This window comes from Chelonia mydas, chromosome 1 (assembly GCF_015237465.2).
Source record: "Chelonia mydas isolate rCheMyd1 chromosome 1, rCheMyd1.pri.v2, whole genome shotgun sequence".
Lineage (NCBI taxonomy): Eukaryota > Metazoa > Chordata > Testudines > Cheloniidae > Chelonia > Chelonia mydas.
The window spans coordinates 99,433,128-99,459,616 of record NC_057849.1 but is presented as its reverse complement, the minus strand read 5'-3'; the positions used below and the strand labels follow the sequence as shown (position 1 = coordinate 99,459,616).

At 41.5% G+C, this 26,489-nt stretch overlaps 1 protein-coding gene across 1 annotated transcript in view; it reads left to right on the top strand.

The window, feature by feature from the left end:
• NALCN (sodium leak channel, non-selective) overlaps positions 1 to 23,663 on the top strand; it is a 345,337-nt gene extending 321,674 nt beyond the window's left edge. The window contains exons 32-44 of the mRNA XM_037896440.2: positions 48 to 154; positions 539 to 613; positions 3,939 to 4,058; positions 6,202 to 6,270; positions 9,418 to 9,566; positions 10,384 to 10,477; positions 11,202 to 11,334; positions 11,989 to 12,104; positions 15,383 to 15,540; positions 16,209 to 16,359; positions 19,234 to 19,383; positions 19,921 to 20,038; positions 21,314 to 23,663. Of these exons, the coding sequence (XP_037752368.1) occupies positions 48 to 154; positions 539 to 613; positions 3,939 to 4,058; positions 6,202 to 6,270; positions 9,418 to 9,566; positions 10,384 to 10,477; positions 11,202 to 11,334; positions 11,989 to 12,104; positions 15,383 to 15,540; positions 16,209 to 16,359; positions 19,234 to 19,383; positions 19,921 to 20,038; positions 21,314 to 21,507 (1,634 nt within the window). The 3' untranslated portion in view covers positions 21,508 to 23,663. The remainder of the gene's footprint in view (positions 1 to 47; positions 155 to 538; positions 614 to 3,938; positions 4,059 to 6,201; positions 6,271 to 9,417; positions 9,567 to 10,383; positions 10,478 to 11,201; positions 11,335 to 11,988; positions 12,105 to 15,382; positions 15,541 to 16,208; positions 16,360 to 19,233; positions 19,384 to 19,920; positions 20,039 to 21,313) is intronic.
• Positions 23,664 to 26,489: the final 2,826 nt, after the last annotated feature.

Below are 26,489 nucleotides of genomic sequence, written 5' to 3'. Positions count from 1 at the left end.
CCACTGTGTGCATTTTAATTCTTCTTGTTTAACTCCTTCCGTTTCAGATAATGATGGCTTTAGAGCAAAAATGTATGATATAACGCAGCATCCGTTTTTTAAGAGGACTATTGCTGTGCTTGTTCTGGCCCAGTCTGTCTTGCTTTCAGTGAAGGTATTTTTGTTTCTTATTGCGTCTTGTAACAGCGGTGGAACGAATACTGAACTGTACATAAGGCCATAGCTAGCAATGAACTGCTAGAAATATAATATTTCTTAATACAGCGGGCCAGCTCCTCAGCTGGTGTAAATCAGTGCAGATCCATTAAAGTCTCTGGAGCTGCGCCAGTTTATACCAGTTAACAATCTGGCCTACTATTTTTAATTTCTCATTTAAGGCTAAATCCATATAAAAGGAAAGATGCTCCCACTTGCCATTCCTGCCTGAATGTGTTATTCACTGTAAAAACAGAATCTCTGGCAACTGAAATAAAAATTAAAAAGTGGTAAATAGATTTTTATATCTGTTTTATGATCTACTATCTTTGTTCCATTTCAGTGGGATGTCGAAGATCCAGTGACTGTTCCTTTAGCAACAATGTCTGTTGTTTTCACCTTCATTTTTGTCCTAGAGGTACAGTAATATATTTAATTCTTTCTCTAGATTCAGACTAGGTTTTGTATATTTTATTTTGGTTCCAGGGTTACTGTCCAAGTTTTAATTTCAGGGTACATATCCCTGGGGCTACTCATATGACTAGTGCTTGAGTATGTATTGCAGAAATGGGTGTTTTACTTGTTATGGGGCTAGAGCCCCAAAATGCTGACTTGTGTGTCCTTTTCAGTACATGTATCTGCAACCCAGATAATTTCATCCTGGATATGTATAGCAGTGGCAATGGTATTTCAGTAAATTTCTAAAGCAGAGCAGCAAATGGTATTCTGTGCAGTGAACCAGCACAAGGCCTCGCTACCTGGGAAGTCCTGCTTAAAATGTACACCTTGTGCCTGATCCTTCCTTTCATTCTCAGTCTGTTTAAATATGACACCATGAGAAAACAGAAGGCAAAAAGACTGTTTAGCCATAGAAAGCACATATATTTATAGGCATCTCTGTGTGTGTATCCATCTCCTTTCCTTCAGTCATTTAAAAAGCAAAGCAACAGAATTACAGGTAGTATGTAGATAAGAGCATAGAAAAGTAAAGGTTATATAACAGGGATATAATGGGGGAAGACTATGACAAACATAACTATTGGTGTACATTTTCCCTTATCATATGACTCTCTTCTCCCCTCTTAAAAAGCAATATCTAGTACAAGCAGTGAAAAGAAGGAGGTTGGTTTTCCTCAGTTAGCAGCCTGGAAAACACTGCAACCAAAATCAGCTCTGTGAGCATAATTAACCTGTGGAACTCATTTCCACAAGATATGAATGAGTCTGAGAGCTTAGTAGGATTCAGAAAAAGATTAGATATTTGTATAGGTAATAACATAGTTACGCTGGATAAGATGAAAAATGAGAAGGGATATAAATCCTCATCTTTCAGATTGTAAGCCAATCACAAATGTATGGGAATTAAGAATAAACTTCCCCTTATGGTTCACTTATTCCATAATTCCACTACAAGATTTTTTGCACTTTCCTCTGAAACATCAGGTACTGGCCACTGTCCCAGACAGGATAGTGGACTAGATGGATCACTGGTCTAATCCAATATGACAGTTCCTATGTTCCTATGATAGGTTTTGCCAGCGATGATGGATGAGCAATGAAGTGAATACCTTGTAGCAGTCCTACATATATCATATGTTGCCTATGCCTTCTCTGCCCAAGAGGAGTCAGTGCCTCTAGAAGAGTGAGCAGATATGGAGAGGTTTGATTTGTAGGATACATGGCCAGTTTTTATTCACCAAGTAACGATTGCTTTAGAAATCCCTACTCTCTTGTTCTGCCTGTGAAAACAAACAATTTCCAAGCATTTCAAAAGGGTTTTGTTTGGACAAAAGAAATCGCAACATACAAAAATGACATTTTCCCAGATTTATGGGGGAAAGAAATCAAAGTAGATTGATTTGTATCAATATTTTATCCCTAATCTAGAAACAATTCTGTCTGGAAACATCTGCCGATAAAACAGTCTAGTAATCAGAGAACTCAGCTCCTCTGTGTGCCTAAGAAAGGAGATGGCAACTAAAAAGACCCACTTTGCTAGTCATCAAATAAAGAGGCTCAAAGTAAAGCCTAAGCAACCTTTACAATTTAGCCGATTTATAGAATTGCACATGATATTGCACCAGTGCTTGCAGCACCATTGAGAAGTACGCCTTGCGGTTTATGTACTGGTTGGCAAGGTGGTCTGGTGCTAAGATGAGGATATGCGTTCCGTCTATCGCCCCATCACAGTTAGGGAATCCCATTGCAGCAAAGCCATCCACTATGACCTGCACATTTCCCAGAGTCACTACCCTTGATATCAGCAGCTCAGTGATAGTTTTGGCTACTTGCATCGCAGCAGCCCCCACAGCAGATTTGTCCACTCCAAATTGATTCCTGACTGACTGGTAGCTGTCTGGCATTGCAAGCTTCCACAGGTCTATCGCCACTCTCTTCTCAACTGTCAGGGCAACTCTCATTTTTGTATTTCTGTGCTTCAGGGTGGGGGAAAGCAATTCAGAGTTCTAGGAAAGTGGCCTTACGCCTGCGAAAGTTTCGCAGCCACTGTGAATTATCTCATACCTGCAACACTGTGTGGTCCCACCAGTCTGTGCTTGTTTGCCTGGCCCAGAATTGGCGTTCCACTGTATCAACCAGCCCCACTGCCGCTATGATGTCCCAATTGCCACAGCCCGTGCTTTCGGGAACATCTGTGACCATATCCTCATCACAATCCTCCTTGTGCTGGCGTCTCTTAGCCTGGTTCTGCATATAGTCCAGGATAATGCGCAAGGTGTTTACAATGCTCACAACAGCAGTGGTGACGGTAAGCTGAGCGGGCTCCATGCTTGCCGTGCTATGACGTCTGCATGGGTAACCAGGAAAAAAGGCGCGAAACAATTGTCTGCCGTTGCTTTCACAGAGGGAGAGGCGACTGACGACATGTACCCGAAACCACCCACGACAGTGTTTTTGCCCCATCAGGCATTGGGTGCTTAACCCAGAATTCCAAATGGCAGCGGAGACTACAGGAACTGTGGGATAGCTATCCCCAGTGCACTGCTCTGTAAGTCAATGCTAGCCACGGTAGTGAGGACGCACTCTGTTGACTTAATGTGTTTAGTGGGGACATTGCAATCGACTGTATAAAATCGATTTCTAAAAATTGACTTCTATAAAATCGACCTAATTCTGTAGTGTAGACATACCCTCAGTCTCTAAGGTGCCACAAGAACTCCTCGTTGTTTTTGCTGATACAGACTAACACGGCTACTCCTCTGAAACCTGTTTCTAAGAAAAGTCAACCCTTTCAGTCTGTGTTCATTCGGAGCATTGTGAAACCCACTGCAATCTACTGGCCCACACTATTTTCTCTTCCAGTCTTATGCTTCCTGTGCTCACGTATGCTGTTGAGCATGGATGGAGTTCACGAGAAGTAAAACAAAACACTTTTGCAACAGGAAAAAGAAGGTTGCTTTTAAATTAATTTGCAGTACATGAGACTTATAAGACAGTTATAACCTTGGATTTAAGTGTATTTGTGTGAAATTGGCATTAATATATACATCAGTCACTTCATACACCCAAACACACACATGTAATTTTTTAGTTATGCATCATCAGCTTAATCATTTTCTTCCTTCATACTAACCCTTTGTTTAACTATTAAACCTCCTACTCATTTAAAATCAATCTACAAGTAGAATACTACCAAAACATTTTAGGGACCAAATGTTATTATAGTGAAAAATAACCTTTTGCTAAGAATTTGTACAAGCAAGACTATCTTTATTGTTCTCTAGGTCACGATGAAGATTATTGCCATGTCACCTGCTGGCTTCTGGCAAAGCAGAAGAAATCGATATGACCTTTTGGTGACCTCCCTTGGTGTTATATGGGTGATACTACACTTTGCCTTACTTGTAAGATCATAGAATCTCAGGGTTGGAAGGGACCTCAGGAGGTCATATAGTCTAACCCCCTGCTCAAAGCAGGACCAATCCCCAATTTTTGCCCCAGATCCCTAAATGGCCCCCTCAAGGATTGAACTCACAACCCTGGGTTTAGCAGGCCAATGCTCAAACCACTGAGCTATCCCTCCCCCCATTGCAACTCCAATGATCATTTATTGGTTTTATTTGTTAATCACCAACAGTTTTACTGCTATCCCTGACTCAAATAAGGACAATTGCCAACCCCACGCTGTTTACAAACTAAAAATAAGACCCAAATAAAACAAGATACCCTGGGAACCAAGAAGAAGGTAACAATTTGTGGGGTTGGTGAACTAGATTTTTCTTCCATCCTATAGTGCTGAGGTGGAGAAGATGTTGGACTGATATAGGTTAGGGTCTGCAGGCCTTGTGGAAGAAGGGACTCTTTGGGAGGGATTAGAACAGGGGGTCTCAAACTCAAATGACCACGAGGGCCACATGAGGACTAGTACATTGGCCTGAGGGCCACACCACTGACCACCACCCCCTCCGCTGCCCCGGCCCCGCCCCCACTCCACCCCTTCCGTGAGGCCCCGCCCCTGCCCCACCTCTTCCCACCTCTTCCCTGCCCCCATTCCAACCACTTCCCTGAAATCCCCACCCCAACTCTGCCCCCTCCCTGCCCCCAGGGGGTGCAGGAGGGGTGCAGGGTGCATCAGGGGGGCTCAGGGCACGGGGTGCAGGGTGCAGCAGGCAGCTCAGGGCAGGGGGTTGGGGTGCAGGAGGGGTGCAGCAGGGGGTTCAGGGCAGGGGGTTCAGCTGCAGGAGGGGTTTGGGGGGCAGGTCCGGCCCGGCGCACACTGGAGGGCAGGGCAGGCTCCCCACCTGCCTGCCCTGCCCCCGCACCGCTCCGGAAAGTGGCTGGGACCTGAGGGAGGCGGAAGGGCACAGGGGTCTGTGTGCTGCCCTGGCCACTCTTCCAGGTACCTTCTCTGAAGCTCCCATTGGCCAGGAACGGGGAACCACGGCCAATGGGAGCTTGGGGGGAGGTACCTGGATGCGCGGCCAGGGCAACACACAGACCCCTGTGTCCCCCTCCCCCAGGTCCTGGCCACTTCCTGGGGCAGGGCAGGCAGGGAGAGAGCCTGTCCTGCCCCCCAGTGCACGCCGGGCTGGACCCACTTTAGGTAAATGCTGGGGGAACGGGGCGGGGGGGGGGGACGCGGAGAGCTGGTGGGCTGCATGTTTGAGACCCCTGGATTAGAATGAGGAGAGGGAAGAAATGTGGTGTCCTGGGATTGGGAGATCTTGCCAGGAGCAGTTTCATTGGGAAGTGAAAGAGGAAGAGAGACTGGAGGGAATAATCTAGGTAGGAGTTATTGTACAGAAAAATAATGCAGAGGTTCTAAACCGATAAATAGCACAAAGCATGTCAGTGAATCTGATCCATGAGTTTTTGTTACAGAACAATGTTTAGTCCTGGAAGGTAGAAGATTTACCTGTCCAAGGAGGACGTCAGCTGCGCATTCCCTCTCAAGTTTTTTAAAAAAAAGAGGGGGGGCTGCACATCCTCATTTGTGGGAACATGAGTTCTCCCACCTTTTCACTGGAGAGGAGAGGTGGCTTTTGTCAACAATCCCCAGTTGTGGCTGGCTCTCACCTCCCTACATTGTTGAGGGCCTTCCCTCTGGTCTTTCTCAAGCACTCTTTGTGGGGGCAAACCTGCCTTGTGTGCTGTCCCTTTGTCCCTGGCATCCTCAATTTGCCCCCTGCTGCTGAGTAGCTTGGCAGGCCTGTGGAGTTTCTGCAAGCCAGCAGCTGCCTAGACTCATAGAACTGGAAGGCTGTTGGACATAATTACAGCCCAGCTAAGAGAACTGTGAGGGCTTTGTTGGTTTATTGTGTTGGGAGGTTTGGTTAGTGCTTTTGAAGTGGTACCGCTTTTTCTGTTAGTTTATTATTGTTCAGCATTTGTTGTTGAAATATTGGCCGTACCAGTTTCTGTTTCATTACTTTTTAAAAAATGCCGATTGCACTGTATATTTCAAAGAGAGATTCATGGAGAAAAACTGATCATTTGAGAGATCACTGCGGGACACTGTATACGAAGTCTCTTGTGTTTAAATTTCAGAATGCGTACACATATATGATGGGTGCATGTGTAATTGTCTTCAGGTTCTTCTCCATTTGTGGGAAACATGTAAGTACAAATCAGGAATTACAGTCAATACAATGCTTATGCATAGATTAAAAGATTTATCACTTTGCTTTTCTACAGTACACTCTATAGGTCTCCATTTTGTGTACTGCTGCTGTAAGTCTCCATTTTATATGCTTCACTTAAAGTATCAGGGTTTTAGGTGCATTACATTGTGAAGTTCCCCTCTGGTGTTATTCGGACTGGTGATCTGCTAGATCACTCCAATCCTTGAATCTGGGAGCCAGCCATACCCTGCTCTGCTGTGAGAACCCCCACTCCTGGGCTGTTCATGCACAGCCTCTGGCATCTAAGCTGCTCCTTGGATTGTGCAACCGAATGACCCTAGCCCATATCTCCAGTCCCAGACACAACCCTAGGAACCTCCATCTTGCAGTGTCCAGTTATGCCTGCAGGACGCTGCAAGCTTATGTGAGTTCGTCAATTTAACAAAGAAACGTATATGTACCAGGCTTCTTATCCCAAGGGGAGTCTCTGACACGATTCAAACCAAACGCACTGCTTCAGGTAAAATTAGCAAACAGATTTATTAACTATTAAGATAGATTTTAAGTGATTATAAGTCAAAATATAACAAGTCAGATTTGGTCAACTGAAATAAAAGCAAAACACATTCTAAGTTGATCTTAACACTTTCAGTGCCCTTACAAGCTTAGATGCTTCTCACCACAGGGTGGCTGGCTGCTCTTCATCCAGGCTCTCCCCTTTGATCAGCGCTTCAGTTACTTGGTGGTGGTGGTGTCTGTAGATGTAGGTGGAAGAGAGAGGAAGAGCATGGCAAATGTGTCTCCCTTTTATATGTTCTTTCTTCCCTCTTGGCTTTGCCTCCTCCACTTCAGAGTCAGATGAGCATTACCTCATCTCAGTTCCAAAGTGATCAAAGGAAGCGGGGGGGACTCCCTCAAGAGTCCAACAGATTCTTTTGTTGCTGTCTAGGCCAGCGTCCTTTGTTCCTGTGAGGCTGGGCTGGGTTTGTCCCATACATGCCCTGATGAGGTGTGAACTGCCTCTCTGTTCTTGGAGAGTTTTTGCCTGGGCTTGCTTTAAGCCATGAGGATACATTTTCAGTCTCATAACTATATACATGAAATTATAACCTATAACATTACTGTAACAATTACTATAACATCACTATAACAACCATGCTCAGTGCCTCATGAGCCTTCCGAAGACACCCAACATGACAAACTTTGCATTGGATACCACACATTTTATAAAGATGAAATACATATCAGAAATAAATTATAGTTATTGGAAATGATGTACATTTTTTGGCATCAAAAAGGTAACCAAGACACAACATCATTTAAAATTATTGCCATCTAAAGCCATGAATGTATACTATGCCCTTTTCGGTATTTGTAACCATTGCTTTTTCAATGTGCTGCAATGTGTGTGTTATTTTTATTTTATTTTCTTTTATTTTCTCCACAAAAAAGCAGGGTATGGGGTGATGTGCTCATCTTGTTGTACTGCTGTCCACATACAGAAGCTCCATCCTGCACAGTGCAGGTCCATTTCTAGTGTTATCTCGCACGTTATATTTTGTCTAAATAAGGGATTCGTGCTCAGTAAAATAAAGATGTTGGGCGAAATTCTCAGATTCATTGGTATAAATTAAGAGTAGTTCCATTGGAGTTACTTTCAGTTTACCTGGTATGTAAATTTACACCAGTGTAACAGACAGCAGGTGTAACTGACAGCTACCTATGCAGAGAACAAATGTATCTCTTTAGTAAGTGGTAATACTGTGCATTCGGTTGTGGCAAAGCTTCTCCAAACAGTATCCACACTTTATCCAAACATTTTCTATGACATAAGACATATTAGAGTAACTGCAGTCAAGGAAATTAATTCTGTATTAGGACTAAAAGGTTAAGAATAGGTAAGTCACAGAGTCTGTTCAGCAAAGAAAAAAGTCTGCCCCCATCTAACCACACAGAGCATGGAGAGCCTTGGAAGTCAGGTGAAAAACTCTTGGTTCTCTTATACAACCAGACCTGGTCATTTCCATCAAAGCTTTTTGAAGGATTATAGATTTTTTTCAAGCCCTTAACCTAGTTATTTAGGCTTTCATGTTAAAAGCTTTATCAGTCCCATTAAGTTACGGCTATGATGTAGTGTGATGGAAAAAAGTTAACATGATTTGTCAGCTTTGTCATGATTCTGATGAAAATTGTTACACCTCCCCTGTAAATAAAGAGACATTCCTGCAGTGTCCAAATATTTTTGAAATTAATTCAACCTAAGGTAATAATTCTGCCATGATGCCAAAATATCATATAGCTTCCATTTTCTCTACATTTTGCTGTATTGTGCCTCTTTGTCTCTGTTTGGACACAACAGGCTGACTTGTATAAGAAATTAAAATAGTTTAATCAATCTGTGCTGATTGTTATGTCATAGTCTCTCTGGTTGGCTAGAGTTTGCCCTTGTAGATAGATGGGTTTCTTTAAATCTTCAGTGAAATCCTTTACTGATTACCATAAACCAGTGGTTCTCAACCAGGGATACAAGTACCCATGGGGGTACGCAGAGGTCTTCCAGGGGATACATCAACTCATCTAGCTATTTGCCTAGTTTTACAACAGGCTCCATAAACAGGACTAGCGAAATCAGTAAAAACTAAAATTTCGTACAGACAATGAGTTGTTTCCACTGCTCTATATACTATACACTGAAATGCAAGTACAATATTTATTTTCTAATTGATTCATTTTATAATTATATGCTAAAATGAGAAAGTAAGCAATTTTTCAGTAATAGTGTGGCTGTGACACTTTTGTATTTTTATGTCTGATTTTGTAAGCAAGTAGTTTTTAAGTGAGATGAAACTTGGAATACTCAAGACAAATCGGACTCCTGAAAGGAGTGCAGTAGTCTGGAAAGGTTGAGATCCACTGCCATAAACCCCTGGAACAAGAGACCAAGTGTTGTTCCAAACTCAGACTCTCAGTGTCATATTTCACGGAGCTTCCTACTAAACTACTGGACTGGCACAGCAGCCTATCTGTTTTCCCAATAAAAAAAACAATCATTACAAGATTTAAAGTTACAAATGTGTTAAAGTCTCCTTTATTTCTGTTGTTTAATAGTATCATGAATTGTGTTTCCTCTCTGCCTTTCCAGGTGACACTGAAAATGCTGCTGCTGACTGTGGTTGTCAGCATGTATAAGAGTTTCTTCATCATTGTGGGAATGTTCTTACTGCTTCTTTGTTATGCTTTTGCTGGAGTAGTTTTATTTGGCACAGTAAAATATGGAGAGAACATTAACAGGTACAATATTTGCTTCCCTTTGTGGAAGGGTTTTAACAGCCAAATAAAATATTCCCATCTACTGAGCACAAATTTTCATTTGGTTTTATGTCAGCAACCAAGAGCCAGATCTCTAGGTCTAGCTGAGTGGCACGCAGCTGACAGCGAATGATAGAAGGCTCTAAGCCACCTTCCCATTCCCCAGATCCTGGGACTAAACAGACACCCAGTGTAATACAGAGAAGGCTAATGGCTGCTCTTCTTTGTACCAGCTGGAACAATCCCAAAAGGACTGTTCCACTCACCGAGGTTGCTGGAACACTGTGCTACAGCTACACCTGCTCACACGCTTGGTTCCTCCAGAAATGGTCCCTACACCTCGAATGGAGTGAGAGTGAGCCAGCTACATAAGCTTTACGTCACCTGGGAATTACCCTACATAACCCAAGGACATCTCTCCATCCCTTTGCACCACAGAAGGGGCACAAATAAGATGAAGGCCTGGGGCAGGATATGGCCCCAAATGAGCTTTTATTACTTGATAAGATATTAGCCAAATTTTTCAAAACTGGGTGGCTGAAGTCCGGCTTCTAAATCCCTATTAAATTAATGGCATAAATTATTTAGTGAATACGTCTGCAAATTATTCTCTGAGTTCTACCAACAATACATGGGGCATGAAGCTCAGGTAAGAATAATAGAAAATACAAATAATTTTTTTTTTACTTGTTGAATGCACAGCAAAATAATTCTCCAGAAAGTTGCTTGTGTTTATATTGCCAAGATTTTATTTCTGACATCTGAGCTGCTCTTTCCCTCTTTTTGCTTAAAAAAACAGGCATGCAAACTTTTCATCAGCTGGCAAGGCTATTACTGTACTCTTCAGAATAGTTACTGGGGAAGACTGGAACAAGATTATGCATGACTGCATGGTAAATACAACACAATCACATATAAAACAGACAAGAAACTGGTTGCGCAATTTCCTCTGACTCAGTATCCAGTGCTCTGGCTTGGTACAAAGAAGCACTGTGTTGTTGATGGTGCCATCGTCCTTTAGATAAATCTGACCTTGAAATGAAGTACCCTGGGACACTTCATAAGAACATTAATCTTGATGTCCTGGCCCAAATTCAATTAGCATCATTTTATTTTGCCTAACATAAAATCTCTTCCTCCCCCCATCCCCCCATGTTTCAGTTACATTGGATAAGGTGTTCTTCACTTCCTGTCTTGAATTCATGGGAGTGATTGCTGTTTGTTAAATGTGTCATAACATTTCATTGCCACTGGTTGCTGGTTTGCTGTAGTAATATATACCCATGCTCATATATGGGGGTAATTGCAGAAATGTGTTAAAGGGATTCATCGTGCATCTTCGATCTGCCTCGCCTTCACTCTGCCCACTAATCCATCACCTCCAGGTCAAGCTCTGAGCTGCTTTCAGCAACTACCATTTAAAATAACAGAGAAATATTTCCTCCTTTCCCCCAAATGTGATATTTCTCCAAAAAACCTTCATTGGTCTGAGGTGCCTTATTATTTTTATTATTTTCCCAAAATATAGTTACCAAAATATAGTTATGTTAACTGCAGACCGATAAGCAATCCCTTTCCTATTTTGTTGATTTAATTGTTTACTGTTTTGTTTTGAAGGTCCAGCCTCCTTTTTGTACTCCAGATAACAGCACATACTGGAAGACAGATTGTGGAAATTATGCTGGGGCTCTGATGTATTTCTGTTCCTTTTATGTCATCATTGCATACATAATGCTAAATTTGCTTGTAGGTGAGCAACAAGTATTGAATATGAAAAATAGTTATCTTAGAACGTGGGTGAAGTGCCTTTAGATCTGGATGCCTCATCTAGAACAGGCCTTACATTGTAGGCCATATCAACTGTAACATTTTTTTAAACTCTCTCAATAAAAAGAAATTGTTAAATGCCCTCAAGTTAAAGTTATAATGGTCTGACGTTTTCAGATACTTGGCTGGTATGTTGCATGTTTCTAACCTTTATTTTAAATTGCTGGCTGTTAACGCTAAATACGAAAATGTCTTTTGATGAGGTCTGAAAATGAAAGCGTAGATGAGAGCTGTACAAAGGAAATCATTTTTCCAGAGCTAGTCTACTCTCCAGTTTATATTTTATAGGCCTGATATTCCAACTCCCACTGAAGTAAATGAGAATCTTCCAGTTGAATTTAGTGGGCATTAGATTAGGCCCCTATAAGATTTAAGTACCAAATTTTCAAATTTGAGCACAACAAAAACACACAATATGGGGTTGCATTAGCACCAGCGTTGTCCATAGGTTGCTGCTGTTACAGCCACATGTGAAAATTCAGTTCATGCTGAAATACATTATCTCTAAGTAATGTATAACTGTTGGAAAGTACTGACAGGCTAGTCTTATACTATGTTTAATTTATGTGTTTTGTAGCGATCATTGTGGAGAATTTCTCATTGTTTTACTCCACTGAAGAAGACCAACTTTTAAGCTACAATGATCTTAGACATTTTCAGATTATATGGAACATGGTTGATGACAAAAGAGAGGTAAGATTCTTGACAATAAGCACTGCACTCGGTACTTTTATTATTACTTGTTTTACCATAATGCCTAGGATCCACAGTTGTGGACCAGGACCCTATTCTGTTAGACATTGTACAAACCCACAACAAAAAGACAGTCCCTGCCCCCAAAGAACTTATGAGCTAAGTAAATCTGCTGCATTGTTTCCTCAAAAAATGTATTACTAGGAAAACAGACAGTGGGCTGTGATAACCCACTGAGCCTCAAACCCACCTAGAGTCAGAGTGAGTTTGGTGTAGAGGGTGTGATGGGTTGGATCACAGAAACCCCTTTGGGACTGCCACCTGATGTGCCTAGACTATCTCTGAGCCCATTTTCCCTGGCAGCTTGGGATGTCAGTACCTTGCCTTGTTTGAGCCAGGTACGCTTGCCTGCTGCAAACATGGATCCAAGTCTGAACTACGTCCCGCACAAGCTGCAGGCTTAACTGAAAACAGCTTAAGAAGTGTTCCTGTCTCCGGCACTCAGATACCCAGCTCCAAATGGGGTCCAAACCTCAAATAAATCTGTTTTACCCTATATAAAGCTTATACAAGGTAAACTCATAAATTCTTCGCCCTCTACAACACTTAGAGAGAGATATGCACAGCTGTTTGCCTTCTCCCCCTCCCCCCGGTATTAATACATACTCTGGGTTAATTAATAAGTAAAAAGTGATTTTATTAAATACAAAAAGTAGGATTTAAGTGGTTCCAAGTAATAACAGACAGAACAAAGTAAATTAACAAACAAAATAAAATAAAACACGCAAGTCTAAGCCTAATACTGTAGGAAACTAAATGCAAGTAAATCTCACCCTCAGAGATGTTCCAGTAAGCTTCTTTGATAGACCAGCCTCCTGCTAGTCTGGGTCCAGCAATCACTCACATCCCTGTAGTTACTGTCCATTGTTCCAGTTTCTTTCAGGCATCCTTTGGGGTGGACGGGCTATCTCTTGAGCCAGCTGAAGACAAAATGGAGGGGTTTCCCAGGGGCTTATATAGCCTCCCTCTTGTGTGTGGAAACCCCTCTCTCCCCCTGTGTAGAATTATAGCTACAAGGTGGAGTTCTGGAGTCACATGGGCAAGTCACATGTCCATGCATGACTCAGTTCTTTACAGGCCGACGCCATGTTAGCCCGAACGTTCCCAGGAAAGCTCAGATGTGGATTGGCATCTATTAAGGTCCATTGTTGGCCAAGTACTCCCAATTACTTGAATAACCCCTCACACTATGTTGACCAAATCTGCCTTAGGTGCTTTCTACAGCAAACACTTTAAATACAAGCATAGAGCCAACGCTCATAACCTCAGATATAAAAATGATACATGCATACGAATAGGATGAATACATTCACTAGAATATAACCTTTGCAAAGATATGTTACCTGGCATATGTAGCATAAAACAGTTATGTCATATTTACATTCATAAGCATATTTCTATAAAGCATTATAGGGTGCAACATCACAGGAGGATTTTGTGATTTCTTTTTTTTTTAACATCAACCCAGGTTCACAAAAGAACAATGAACATGAGATGTTGCATTTCACATAGGCCCTGATCCTTGAAACACATACGTGCATGCTTAACTTTGCTCCCAGGGACTACATTCAGTAGTAAAGTTAAGCATGTGTATAGGTCTTTACAGGCTTGGGGTCATAGTCCTTTCCGTCCAGGCAGCACAGGAGTTGTCCCCTCAACCTAGGGTCAGAGATACACATAGTTACATTTCCTATCTTCATAATGGCCCAGCTGAAAAAGAGAGAGGGCCTGGGTATGGGAGCAACTTAGAGGTTTGGGTACCAACAGGAATTAAACTATGAATGGTTCACTTATCCCATCACTGAATTACTTCAAACAATTTTGAATATGAACTACAGTGTGCTGAGATCAGCTGATGGTCTAGTGTGGTCATGGGTAACCTGCGGCCCATCAGGGTAATCTGATTGCGGGCCGTGAGACATTTTGCCGATGTTGACCATCTGCAGGCATGGCCCCCAGTAGCTCCCACTGGCCGCAGTTCACCATTCCCAGCCAACAGGAGCTGCGGGAAGTGGTAGCTAGCGCGTCCCTGTGGCCCGCGGCTTCCTGCAGCTGCAGGTTTCCCACCACTGGTCTAGTGGCAGCAGCTTGCTGTGTGGGGATTGAAGTCCTTGTCCTGTGTTTGCAGGGTTGGCAGGGCTCATAGTGCTACATCCTAGGGCTGAGAAGAGAGTGTTGTGATGTGGGACCTTGTATAACAAAGAACTTACATCCCTTCCCATAATAAAAAAGTTACAGAACATAATGTTCAAAGAGAACTATTTGATTCTGCAAATTTTGGAGAAAATGTTTTCCCTCCTAGTTCTTTATCAACAGCCAGTCTCAAAATTGTTGCCACAGACGCCTCAAGAAGTTTGTATGTTGGTTACATCTTGGAGTAGAAGCTCGCGGAAAAGCAAGAGGCCATACTACTTATACACCACTGTATACACACGTGACGGGGCAGCTGCATAACAGGCATAGTGGCACACACCTGTGAATGTTTAGAAATCTAGCTGACTTTATTCCTAATAAATGACTCTAGGCCAAAGGTTTAATTCTCAGGAAATAAAAATGTCAGGGCTGATGTTCAAAGCCACCTGTTTGGATATGCAATTCCCATTACAAATGAATGAAAACTAGGCATCCAAGTCCCCCAGAGAACTTTTCAAATCTTAGGCAAAATATATGGGCCAGATCCTCAGCTTGTTTGAATCAGGATAGTCCACTGACTTCAATGGAACTATTGCTAAGTTACACCAGCTGAAGATAAGCTCCTTTATGTGTGCATTGTTCAGTTGCACTGCCCTTGGTACAATCCTGGCCCCATGTAAGTCAAAGGGTACATCTACACCGCAGCTGGGAACGAGCATTCCCACCTGGTTAGACAGATTCGCCCTAGCAGGGCTCAAGCTAGCAGAGTGGGCACTGCTGTTCACACTGCAGCTCAGGCTCTGAAGCCCACCCAACTTCCTGGCCCTGTGCTCAGGTAGCTAGCCCGAGTCTCTACCGGAGCCGCAACCTCCACCCTGCTGTTTTTAGCATGCTAGCTCGAGCCAAGCTAGCATTAGTCTGTCTGCCTGGGCTGGGAGACACACTCCTAGCTGCAGTGTAGACATACCCCAAGGGTCTTTGGAGAAATAGCATCTGTGTCACTTTAGAGAAACAGTATCAAATAGAGCCTCTGACTTACTTATAAGGTAGCCATAATTAACCAGCTATGATGCAATCTTACCTAGGGGGTAATCCCTACCTTCCGTGTGAAGTTTCTGCTGAGGCTGCTGCGTGGGAGGTTGGAGGTAGATCTGGACAAGGACAAACTTTTGTTCAAGCACATGTGCTATGAAATGGAGAGGCTGCATAATGGTGGAGATGTCACTTTCCATGACGTATTGAGGTATGGTGGGCTTTTCCTTTATATTTGTTGTAACATGTTTCTCTGCAGACAAAATGTTATACATAAGACTGAAAAATGAGTTGGGGATACAAGCTTGTGTCAAAGTGGTACTCTCTGCTTAAATTTAAACCAAATATTAGAGTTTCCCCCTAAATTAATTTTTACAGTAGAAAATCTAAGTCCTAGAGAAATGTCTCCATGAGCTTTCTAAATTCCCACTTGAAATAATTGTTTTAAATTAACATTTCCTTGCTGTGTTTGTAAATCCAAACAATGCACAGGTGAAAACCTGACAGTAAAATTGACTATAACCAAAAGTGAAACTCAGTCTCCTCCAATAATTACATTGTCCCAGATGAGAAAAAATGCAAAAAGGTAAACAGGCAGCATAAACAGGGGAAAGAAACTGAATTTTCAAACATGGGTGCCTCAAGGTAAGCACCTGTATCCATATTTGGGCACCTAAATATAGGTGGCTTGATTTTCAGTTGTGCTGAGCACCAGTAGATCTTCCCTTCATCTTTATTTAGCTAGCTCTATAAATTTACTGTGGGTGCCAACGTTTGACATTTTTGCATTGAGATTTTAAAAGTGTAACACTGTTAATGATGATATAGGTAAGTACATTGGCTTTTTAAAAATACTGTTTATTTGTGTGTTTCTTCTAGCATGCTGTCATACAGGTCTGTTGATATCCGGAAAAGTCTTCAACTGGAAGAGCTTCTTGCCAGGGAACAACTGGAGTACACGATAGAAGAAGAAGTGGCCAAACAAACCATACGCATGTGGCTGAAAAAATGCTTAAAGCGTATCAGAGCAGTAAGTGAAGCGAAAACAGCGAGTGCTTGCAGTGAACTGAACCAGTCAGTGACGCTCGAGTTTCCTCCTACTTTGCCTCGTTTACTCTGTAGCCATCATTACAAGCTACGTGGGAAAAATATGTATCCGTGGAAAAATCAGGCTTGGGCTACACTTACAAGTTAGGTTGACGTAGGCCAGGGGCGTGAAAAAAACCACAGCCCGGACCGACATAGCTATGCCAATCGAATCCCTCGTGTAGTTGCAACTATGTCAAGAAAAAAATGCTGCCATCAGTGAAGCTAACTTCCTTTGAGGAGGCAGTGGTCTGACGCGAATGGGAAACCTCCTTCCATTGGTATAGGCTGTGTCTGCACTACAGGGTTATGCCAGCATAGATATGCTGACCTAGCTATGCCGGTATAGTCTTCATAGTACAGACAATTACATTCACAGAATCAGTAACCTCCACAAAGTTTGCAGGCAAAACCTGTTTTCCTGCCAACAAATCCCCTTTCCTTACACAGCAGGAAACCTGTGTGACCTGCTCTGCAGCAGACAAGGCCAAATGAATAAAGCAAGGGATACATTGTTTAGGGAAAAGTCTTTGTGGGCGCAGCCTTGCTCTCATTGAAGTTAATAGCAAAATACCTACCATCTTCAATGGCGCAGGATTGTGGACTCTTCTAAACAACCTGCTAGAGGTTAAAGAGAGTGCTGGTTTCTGGCATTTGTACTGCTGATATTTTCATTGCCACTGCCACTCCATCTTGGATAGCTATTCAGGCGGAAGATCATCGTGTTAGCTGCCCCTACCACCAAATCAAGGATCTCCATCACTGCAGAAGAGATCCCCCCCAATGAGAGTGGTACTACAATCCGCAAAGAAGACCCAAATGTAGTGTATATTCTGAAGCCTAATTTGCATGTACCATTACAGAGACTGTGTGAAAATACGTTATTTACATACACAAAAGGCCAGTTTGTATATTTCAACACACAAACATGTATCTATGTGCATGTGTAAATTAGGTACTGTGGCAAGATGGCTGATTTTAGTCTGGTGGGTCCTGCGCTTTTCTTGGCGGGAAGCTAAAGATGCCACCCTTTGCCCCTGCTCTTGGGTGCCGAGGGCCCCGCTACTAGCCTGGGAAGGTGGTTGAGGAGGGAAGCGGGGGAGGAGTCTGGGTTTGCTCCTCGCTCTGAGTCCCAGCCCCTCTCAACCCCTGTGGGTTTCTTACCCTCGTTCCCCCTTAGGTGGGGTTACCCTTGGTCCTTAGGTGCTGGGGGGAAGGGAGTCTCCCTGTCCTGCTGGGCAGGGTCTCCCTTACTTCAATGCTGAGGTCTTCCAAATCTCTCACCATACCTCCAAGCTCCGCTCCAGTCCAGTCCAGTCCAGTCCAGTCCTTCCTCTTCCTCTTCCTCTTCTTCCTCCTCCTCCTCTGTCTGCCTGACGCAGGGGGTTTTATTAGGTTCCTAACAGGGCCTTAATTGATTACAGGGAACCACGCCTTCATTAGCCTTGAGCTTATGTATTTCCCCTCTAGCACTCTCCCACTGCTCCCTGGCCCTCCTGTATCCATCCCTGTACATAAAGCCCTGGGTTCCTGTCATTGTGAAAATCAGGCCCAGAATGCTTACAGCGTTTGGGCCAGTCATAATCTTGCCACTGAGTTAGTCCCGGTTTTTTTGGCAAAAAAAAAAAAAGGACCTTGGCCAAAATTATAGTAGGAAAGTTCCCCATGACAATCTGTAATGTTGCCGTGAAAAGTTTGTGATTTGAGTACACCAGGGAATTGTAGGCTCTGCCTCTTGCTCCTTTGTAGTTTTGTATAACCAAAACCCGATATACAGCTTTTATTTTATCTGAAACAACAAATTCCCAGGGATATTCAGATAAATGGTTCCTTTTCAGACTAATTTTTCTATTTTTGTCCCAACTCCAGTTGTAGCTGTTGTTAAATTAATCTTATCTCTCAGTTTTGATTTTGTTCAGCCTAATTGTTCAATTCATTATCATATTGAATTACAATCTATAAAAGTAAATATACTTTGCATTTCACTGTAACAATATGAATCAGACCATTACCTGTTACATGAACCTTTTACTAACTTGAGTAGAATTGCAAAATATTTTTTAATATAAGTTTTTTATATATTTTCAAATTGGGCTTGTTAATTATCAAGCAAGTGGCATGTTAAAACCATACAGCACAATGAAGCCTTCTCCAAGGACCATTTATTTTAATTTAAAACTAAATTAGATTGTAAGATTTTAGTGACAAAGGCTACATTTTTCTGTTGGTACTATAAAGAACCCAGCAGATTTTTGGCACTGTTACAATAATAACTTCCAACAAAAAATCCACACTGTAAAATATTCCTAAGGCTTCCGTGATCATTTTATTCACCCTTATTTGGGGCCAGATCCAAAGCCCATTGAAATCAGTGGGAATCTTTCCATTGCCTTCAACGGGCTTCTGATCAACCCCATAAAGATCATTGTTACTAAGTCAGAGTTTTGTTTTTGCTGGCTCTTTGGGTGGTCTCTTATGGCATAGATATATTTTAAGGCCAAAAGGCACCAGTCTGATCAATTAATCTGACCCCCTGCATGCCACAGAACATAGATTTCACCGAGTAATTCCTACATCTCAAGCCCATAGATTTCAGAGACAGATTTCTCTATATTTAAATAGTGAAGATGGGGGGGGGGTCTATGTAGATTTACAGAAAACATGGAACAATTTGGAATCCAGACCAGCCAGTCAACATTGTTGGAAGTATTCAGTATTTAGAGGGATTTTTTAAAAATTTAAAAAATCAAGGAACAAAAGTCTTTGAGAAGGAAGTTTCTTTTTTCCTTTTGGTGACATAAATATTATATTTTGATAGAAACAGCAGCAGTCATGTAGCATTATCCATAGTCTACGAGAGAGTCAACAGCAGGAATTGAGCCGATTTCTGAATCCACCCAGCATTGAGACAACACAGCCAAGTGAAGATATGAATGCTAATAATCAAGATAACAATGCACAGCCAGAGGTACAGGCGTATGCAAATTATTGTTGTTGATACTAATCAAGAATTATACTTGAGCTTGTCACAGCAAAATTATTTTTAATGTTTTTAATATCATTTTTATTGGAAAAAAATTAAAACAGCGTATGTTTAAAACGTTGACATTCAGTTATAAATGCAGCATGGTCTAAGGGGCACTGGACAGGAAATCAGAAGACCTGGATTCTATATCCAGGGAGGTATGCAACATGAGAGAGGGGGGCTCCCCCATGGGATCCTGAGAAAGCTTTCCTACCCCCACGAGCCCTTTTGTGGAATTTTATCATAAGCTCCAGCCCAATTATTTTTTCTGTTAATTTGTAGACTTGGGGGGCGGGGGAGTGGGGGGCAGTAAGGAACCAGAAAACAGACTGCAGGGAAAAAAATAAAAGTGTAAAGTGAGCCCATGTTTCTTTAGTAGGCTGGGAAATAGAGACCTTTCAAAGTGTTTGTTACAATGGCATGGCCATGCCATAGGCAGCCATAATGAAGGTCACTGAATTTTAGTTTTGCTCCATTCAGACAAGTAGCCAGCAGCAGCTCCTTAGTCCAACGCTTTCTGACAGGGGCGGGTATCGGCAGGACTCTACAGATGGTGGGAAGCCTCAACGGAAATTCGGACAATGGCGTTTGCCATCAGGTAAGTGAAAACCATAAAATAAAATATATAAATACCAAAGCACCCCTTGGAATGCAGCTTGATAAGAGGCTGTTTTAAAAGGGTCAGACTGTCTACACACAGGCCCCAGATGGAGAAAATGCAGAGGGGAGGGGAAGCTGGTCCATTGTCCTTCCTCCTCTTTGCCCTGCCCTACCCACTTTGGAGTGATTTGCCCTCTGAGCCTTCTAAGAGGAAACTGTCCCTGCGCGCCCTCAAGATTTTAAAAATATGACATTATGAAGATGTGATCAGTCACCACCCTGACCACTTGATTGGTATGCTGGAGTTGTGCCTTCCTGTACAGCATCTAGCACATTTTGGGTGCTATTGAAATACATAAAATGAAATAACAGTAGCTTAATTAAACATTTCATTATAACTGTAGCAGCTTGTGATGCTGTCTTCCACCTCGGTACTAACCATATCCTGGATTGATAAACTCCTCGGCCTTCTGTCTAGCTGCTTAATCAGCCCTGGATAGGTTTATTTACTCATAAACAGGAAGCACCCTTAAGTTGTCATCACAATGACTACATCACAATAGAAAATAAGCGCCAGGTAGTGTCTTTTAAGTCAATGCTCATGTTGGGTGGGTGGGTGGGCGGATTGAGTAGGAGGCGCTGAAAGAAGCACATGCTACCATCGTGCCTCTTCTCTCTTTAAAAGTGCACAATCCCCATGCCAGGCCAGCTCTGCTGACCAACTCAAGGGGATAGGGCCCCAGGCCTATGTGCATGCATGGTACTGGGATCATTTTATGTAAAGGAGGCACATTAGCCCTTCTTCCTCCATTCCTCTGTTTAAGATGCACATCAGTCATATGTGCATATACTAGCATATACTGGTTGAGCTTAGAACAGTAATTTAATGGCACAAGATAAACTAATTCAAGCAAGTGTTAAACCAGTGTAAGGGCTCAATCTTGCAAAGTGCTGAGCACACTGGCCCCAATCCACCAAAGCTCTTAAGCATGTGTTTAACTTTCAGATCATGAGTAATCCATTGAAATCAATGTGATCATTGACCTACATAAAGTCAAGGCCAGGATTTGATGGATCAGGGCCGAGTGTTCAGCACCTTGCAAGATCAAACCCACAGTGCATCTACATTGGGGGTTTGCACCAGTTTAACTAGATCTATTTTAAATCAGTCTATTTAAACTGGTGCCAAATCTCTCCTATAGAAAAGCTCTACGACTTAATAGTTCAATAAGCATGTGTACTCTAATAAGTAGTTTTCCATTTAATTTCCTAGCCCCCAAACCAATAAGCCATTCCGTGTCTTCAGTCAATCTGCGGTTTGGTGGTCGTACAACTATGAAATCTGTTGTATGCAAGATGAATCCTATGTCAGATGCTGCTTCTTGTGGATCAGAAGTGAAGAAATGGTGGACAAGACAACTAACTGTGGAGAGTGATGAGAGTGGGGAGGACCTTCTTGACATTTGACCAAGAAAAGAGGCTAACTTAAGTCATATCGCAACAACAGCCATTTCAAATAAAAACAATTTTCTTGGGGTTTGAATTGAATGAGATATAATTGATATATGATTTATTTAAAATGAATGTCATAGGATTTTTCAACTGCTTATCTTTTTGCAATATAAAACATAATACAGACCTGTATGTTCGATTTCAGCTCTATTATGATTACTGTATGTTAGGAAGACTCTATATTATGGCAGTATTGATGATGCCACTGAGTCTCTATTGTCTTTAGCATAGATGGAGCATTGAAAGATTTCATACATTCTGTAGCTGTAACAAAAATTTGTATTCAGGTATATATTTCTGCATTTTTTCATCCTGTACCATACCTGAAAATGGCCAGCTCATTACTGTACAGCATTTATTTTCTTTTTATTTTCTCTCAGTTCTATTCTAGTAATATTTCTCTAGAAAGATTTTATTATTCATGAATGACCTAAAAAAGGTCAGCACTGAGTTCATGGTAAGGGACAGTATTTTTACAAAGTACAGATTCTGAATTTCAAGTCTAGTCTTTTTCTTGTAATTTTCTTAAATATGCAAATACAATATAGCTGATTTTAAAATCAGAAAATGATGGATTGGCTTTTAAAAATTGGATTTTTTCTTCTGGTTAATTATGTAAAGAGTTCAATTTTCATAAGAAATCAGCCAAAAAAAATGACATGGTTTAAGAATTTGCAAAAACATTTACACATGGTATGTTTCATTAATGACCTGGAAAACAAAAACAAATCCGACATAAAGTGGAAACTTGGATGGATTGCTAAAGAGGAGTACAAAAGAATTGCAAAACCATATAGGGACAAAATCAGAAAGCCCAAAGCATAAAATGAGTTACACCTAGTAAGGGACATAAGCAGCCATAAGAAGAGGTTCTTTAAATACATTAGGAGCATGAGAAAAACATAGGAAAGTGTAGGTCCTCTACCTAGTGAGGAAGGAGAGCTGATGATATCAAGAAGGCTGACATGTTTAATGCCTATTACGCTTCAGTCTTCACTAAAAAGATTAATGGTGACTAGATACTTAATGCAATTAATATTCTAACAAGGGGGGAAGGAACACAAAGCAAAATAGGAAAAGTACAGGTTAAAAATATTTAGATAAGTTAGATATATTCAAGTTAGCAGGGCCAAATGAAATTAATCGTAAGGTACTTAAGAAACTAGCTGAAGCAGTCTTGGGAACCATTATCAATTATCTTCGAGAACTCATGGAGGCCCCAGAGGACTGAAGAAGACCAAATATAGTACCTGACTTTAAAAAGGGAAACAAAGAGGACATGGGGATTTATAGACCTGTCATCCTAAAGTCAATATCTGGAAAGATACCAGAACAATTTATTAAACAATCAATTTGTAAGTGCCTCGAGGATAATAGGGTGATAAGGAATAGCCAGCATGGATTTGTCAAGAACAAATTATGCAAAACCAACCTAACTTACTTCTTTGAGCGGGTTACTGGCCGAATGGATAGAGGGGAAGCAGTAGATGTGTTATATAAAATAGCAAGTTGGGGTGCTCTTTACAACTCTGAGACTTTTAAAATACAGTTCAGTTTTACCAATCTAGATAGGAGTGAACCAGGTTTTAACCATGTTATCACTCATGCTCCAGTCTGACAAACCCAAGGCTGTATCATGATTCCATAACATGGTTAAAAAGTGGTTTGGTCCCTTTTAGTCTTGGAAATCATGTTTTAACATGTGATGGTGGTTTGTTTCGTGTAGTACTAAGAATGCTAACCACTTGAGAGATAAGTAAAAGATAATCCATCAGTTTCCCAAGTTTTCAGTATAGATTGATGCTATACAAATACAGGGATGGGAAAGAGAAGCGACCAAAAGCAGCATGAATTGCACATATCTTGTAGGTTCCACAATATACAGTTGTTAAAATATATGGGCTGGGGATTGTGTGCCCTTTCCTCAGATACACACTGGCAGTTGTAGGCTTTGTAGCTGGGCCCCAAACACAATTGTTTTTGTAGTATAGTTGAGACCTTTTCCACTACCATTGTTTCCTATGGAAATGATAGGTTGCTCTAACATGGCCTGATGTGAGATCTCGTGAGAGGCTCATAGTTAATGTATGGCTCCACACGTAACATTTTCTTTCAAAAAATGGCAATTGTCAATGTTCTACAGTGTTTTCTGGCCAAAACAGTAATGTAGAATGATCAGAAGACAGTATTGTTTTCACTGATGCCTTCACCAGTGATGCAAACTCAGTTTTGACCATAAAATACAGTTTTCATGGCATCTACCAACATTTCTCTGTGTGCTGTTGAACAGATATTTTTTAAACGTAATAGTCTCAAAGAGTCATAATATACACATTTGTGCTTGGTGTATTCATTCTGTTCTGTGGTACATTTGAGTTTAAAACTAGTCAAAATTTACGTACATTGTTGATTTAAAGTAACCAAATATGTGCATTCTGTTGTTTATAAAGTAGACTATGACTAAACATTTAAGAAAATTACAAAACATATTTGACAAGGCCAGTATTTTGTGTTCTCTTTTGTCTCAGTTTGAAGTTCAGCTTTTGTATATTAGACAATCTGATAAATACTGGATTTATAAAAGATATAATCTTGATTTTCAATAATGTATTTAACTGCAGAAACTTTCTGAATCATTGTTACTGCAAGTCGTCTTTTTAAAAAAAAAATCTGGCAAACATTTTGTCCTTGCCTACAGTACTCTGTTAATAAAAGTGAGTTGCATTAAGCCAGATCCATCCCCCAAACTTTCATTATAACAGTATTTGATGTGCTTACCTCATATATGACTTGGCTGCATAGTAGCATGTAATTTCATTTAAAATGCATGCAGAATAGCAGTGGTAGCATTTAAGTCCTAACAATTTCCATAGCAGATCAGAGCAGTGGTCCATCCAGTCCAGTATTCTAGATGTTTCTGATGAAGGGCGAAGAAATCCTGCAATGGATAATTATATCAATATTATTTCATCACTGGAGGAGCCAAGGCCTCCCCACTTACCCTGAAACAAACATTTTAAAGCCTATCCAAGGAAAACAAGCAGATTAAGAGTTAGCCACAATGGAAAAGCCAGAATCCAGTTGTCTGTACCCTAGTTGGGCGACATGGGATGGATCACTTGATGATTACCTGTTCTGTTCATTCCCTCTGGGGCACCTGGCATGGATCACTGTCAGAAGATAGGATACTGGGCTAGCTGGACCTTTGGTCTGACCCAGTATGGCTGTTCTTATGTAGTTTTGCTGTTACAGATGTAAGAAATCAGATACAATTACAGAGATGTGGAAATGTATATATGTCAGTCGTTAACACTCAGGGATGTCAGAAACCAGGTGAAAAACCTCCTTATATAACTAAAGCCATCACATTCAATAGTGGAGCACCTAGCAGGGGAAAGAGGTTAAGAGGCGACAAGTTGAAAAATCACCTCATGTGTAGTGACAACTTGCCTGAACAATACAGTTCAGCCAGGGAAAGAAAAGCCCACCAGGGAGGCAGATTGCACCAGATCACCGATGGAAATGTAAGTGTCCTAGAGAAGAGAGAAGCTGAAAAAACCACAGACCTAAATGTTTTGTAAAAACCAAAACACAACCCAGAGGAGCACTCCCACAAGGCCAGAAACATCTGTTGCACACGATGCCCTTGGTATATGAAACCAAGCCCAAAGTTATCACATGAAAATGAAAAAATAAAATATTTTGGATCCCCATAAGTCCCAGCCCTACTCCCCATGATGTCGGTGGCAAAATTCCCTGTGACTTCACCAGAGCAGTAGTGAGCTCTATATGTGTAGACAGCACAGAAATAAATAGCAAGCTATTATAAAGTCTAAGCACCAGCCTTAAATGAGCATATGACTAATTGGTTCAATATTATTTTATCATGTCAGATTTCAGACAGTTAAATTTGCAACCAAAAATGCATAGTATTTCTGATAAGGAGATACCACTTCTTAATGCTGATCTAACAATTCAAACAAGATGTTTGTCTAGCAGACTTAAAAATTATCATGTCATTAGTCAGTGAGGACCAGGTGGGCTTTCTCATTGGCAGATTCCCCTCAAAAAATATCACCTCAGAACTTCTGAAAGGGCCTGAAATTGATGTTATATTAGCTAATGGCTACTTATGAAGATCAACATCGCAGCTTCTGAGCAGTCAGAGGAGAATTGTACTCCAGGTGGGGTGTTTTCTTTGTAGGAGAAAAATTCTGAGGACACAGAATCAGGATGAGCTTTCCTGCTCTATTTTTTATTTGCAATAATCCACATTGCTCCTGTCATTGCTTCAGAAAAGGATGGCTATTAACCATAAAAGCAGCAGCAAAGCTTCGCTTGGTGTAACAATACTTTTGGAACCCCAGCAGCATAGATCTGTGTTTAAACTTTCAGAGTAGCAGCCGTGTTAGGCTGTATTCGCAAAAAGGAAAGGAGGACTAGTGGCACCTTAGAGACTACAAATTTATTTGAGCATAAGCTTTCGTGAGCTACAGCTCACTTCATCGGATGCATACTATGGAAGATACAGAAGACGTTTTTATACACACAAACCATGAAAAAATGGGTGATTATCACTACAAAAGGTTTTCTCTCCCCCCACCCCACTCTCCTGCTCGTAATAGCTTATGTAAAGTGATTACTCTCCTTACAATGTGTTTGATAATCAAGGTGGGCCAATTCCAGCACAAATCCAGGTTTTCTCCCCCCCCCGCCCCCAACAAACCCACTCTCCTGTTGGTAATAGCTTATCTAAAGTGACCACTCTCCTTACAATGTGTATGATAATCAAGGTGGGCCATTTCCAGCACAAATCCAGGGTTTAACAAGAACGTCTGAGGAAGGGGGCGGGGTAGGAAAAAACAAGGGGAAATAGGTTACCTTGCATAATGACTTAGCCACTCCCAGTCTCTATTCAAGCCTAAGTTAATTGTATC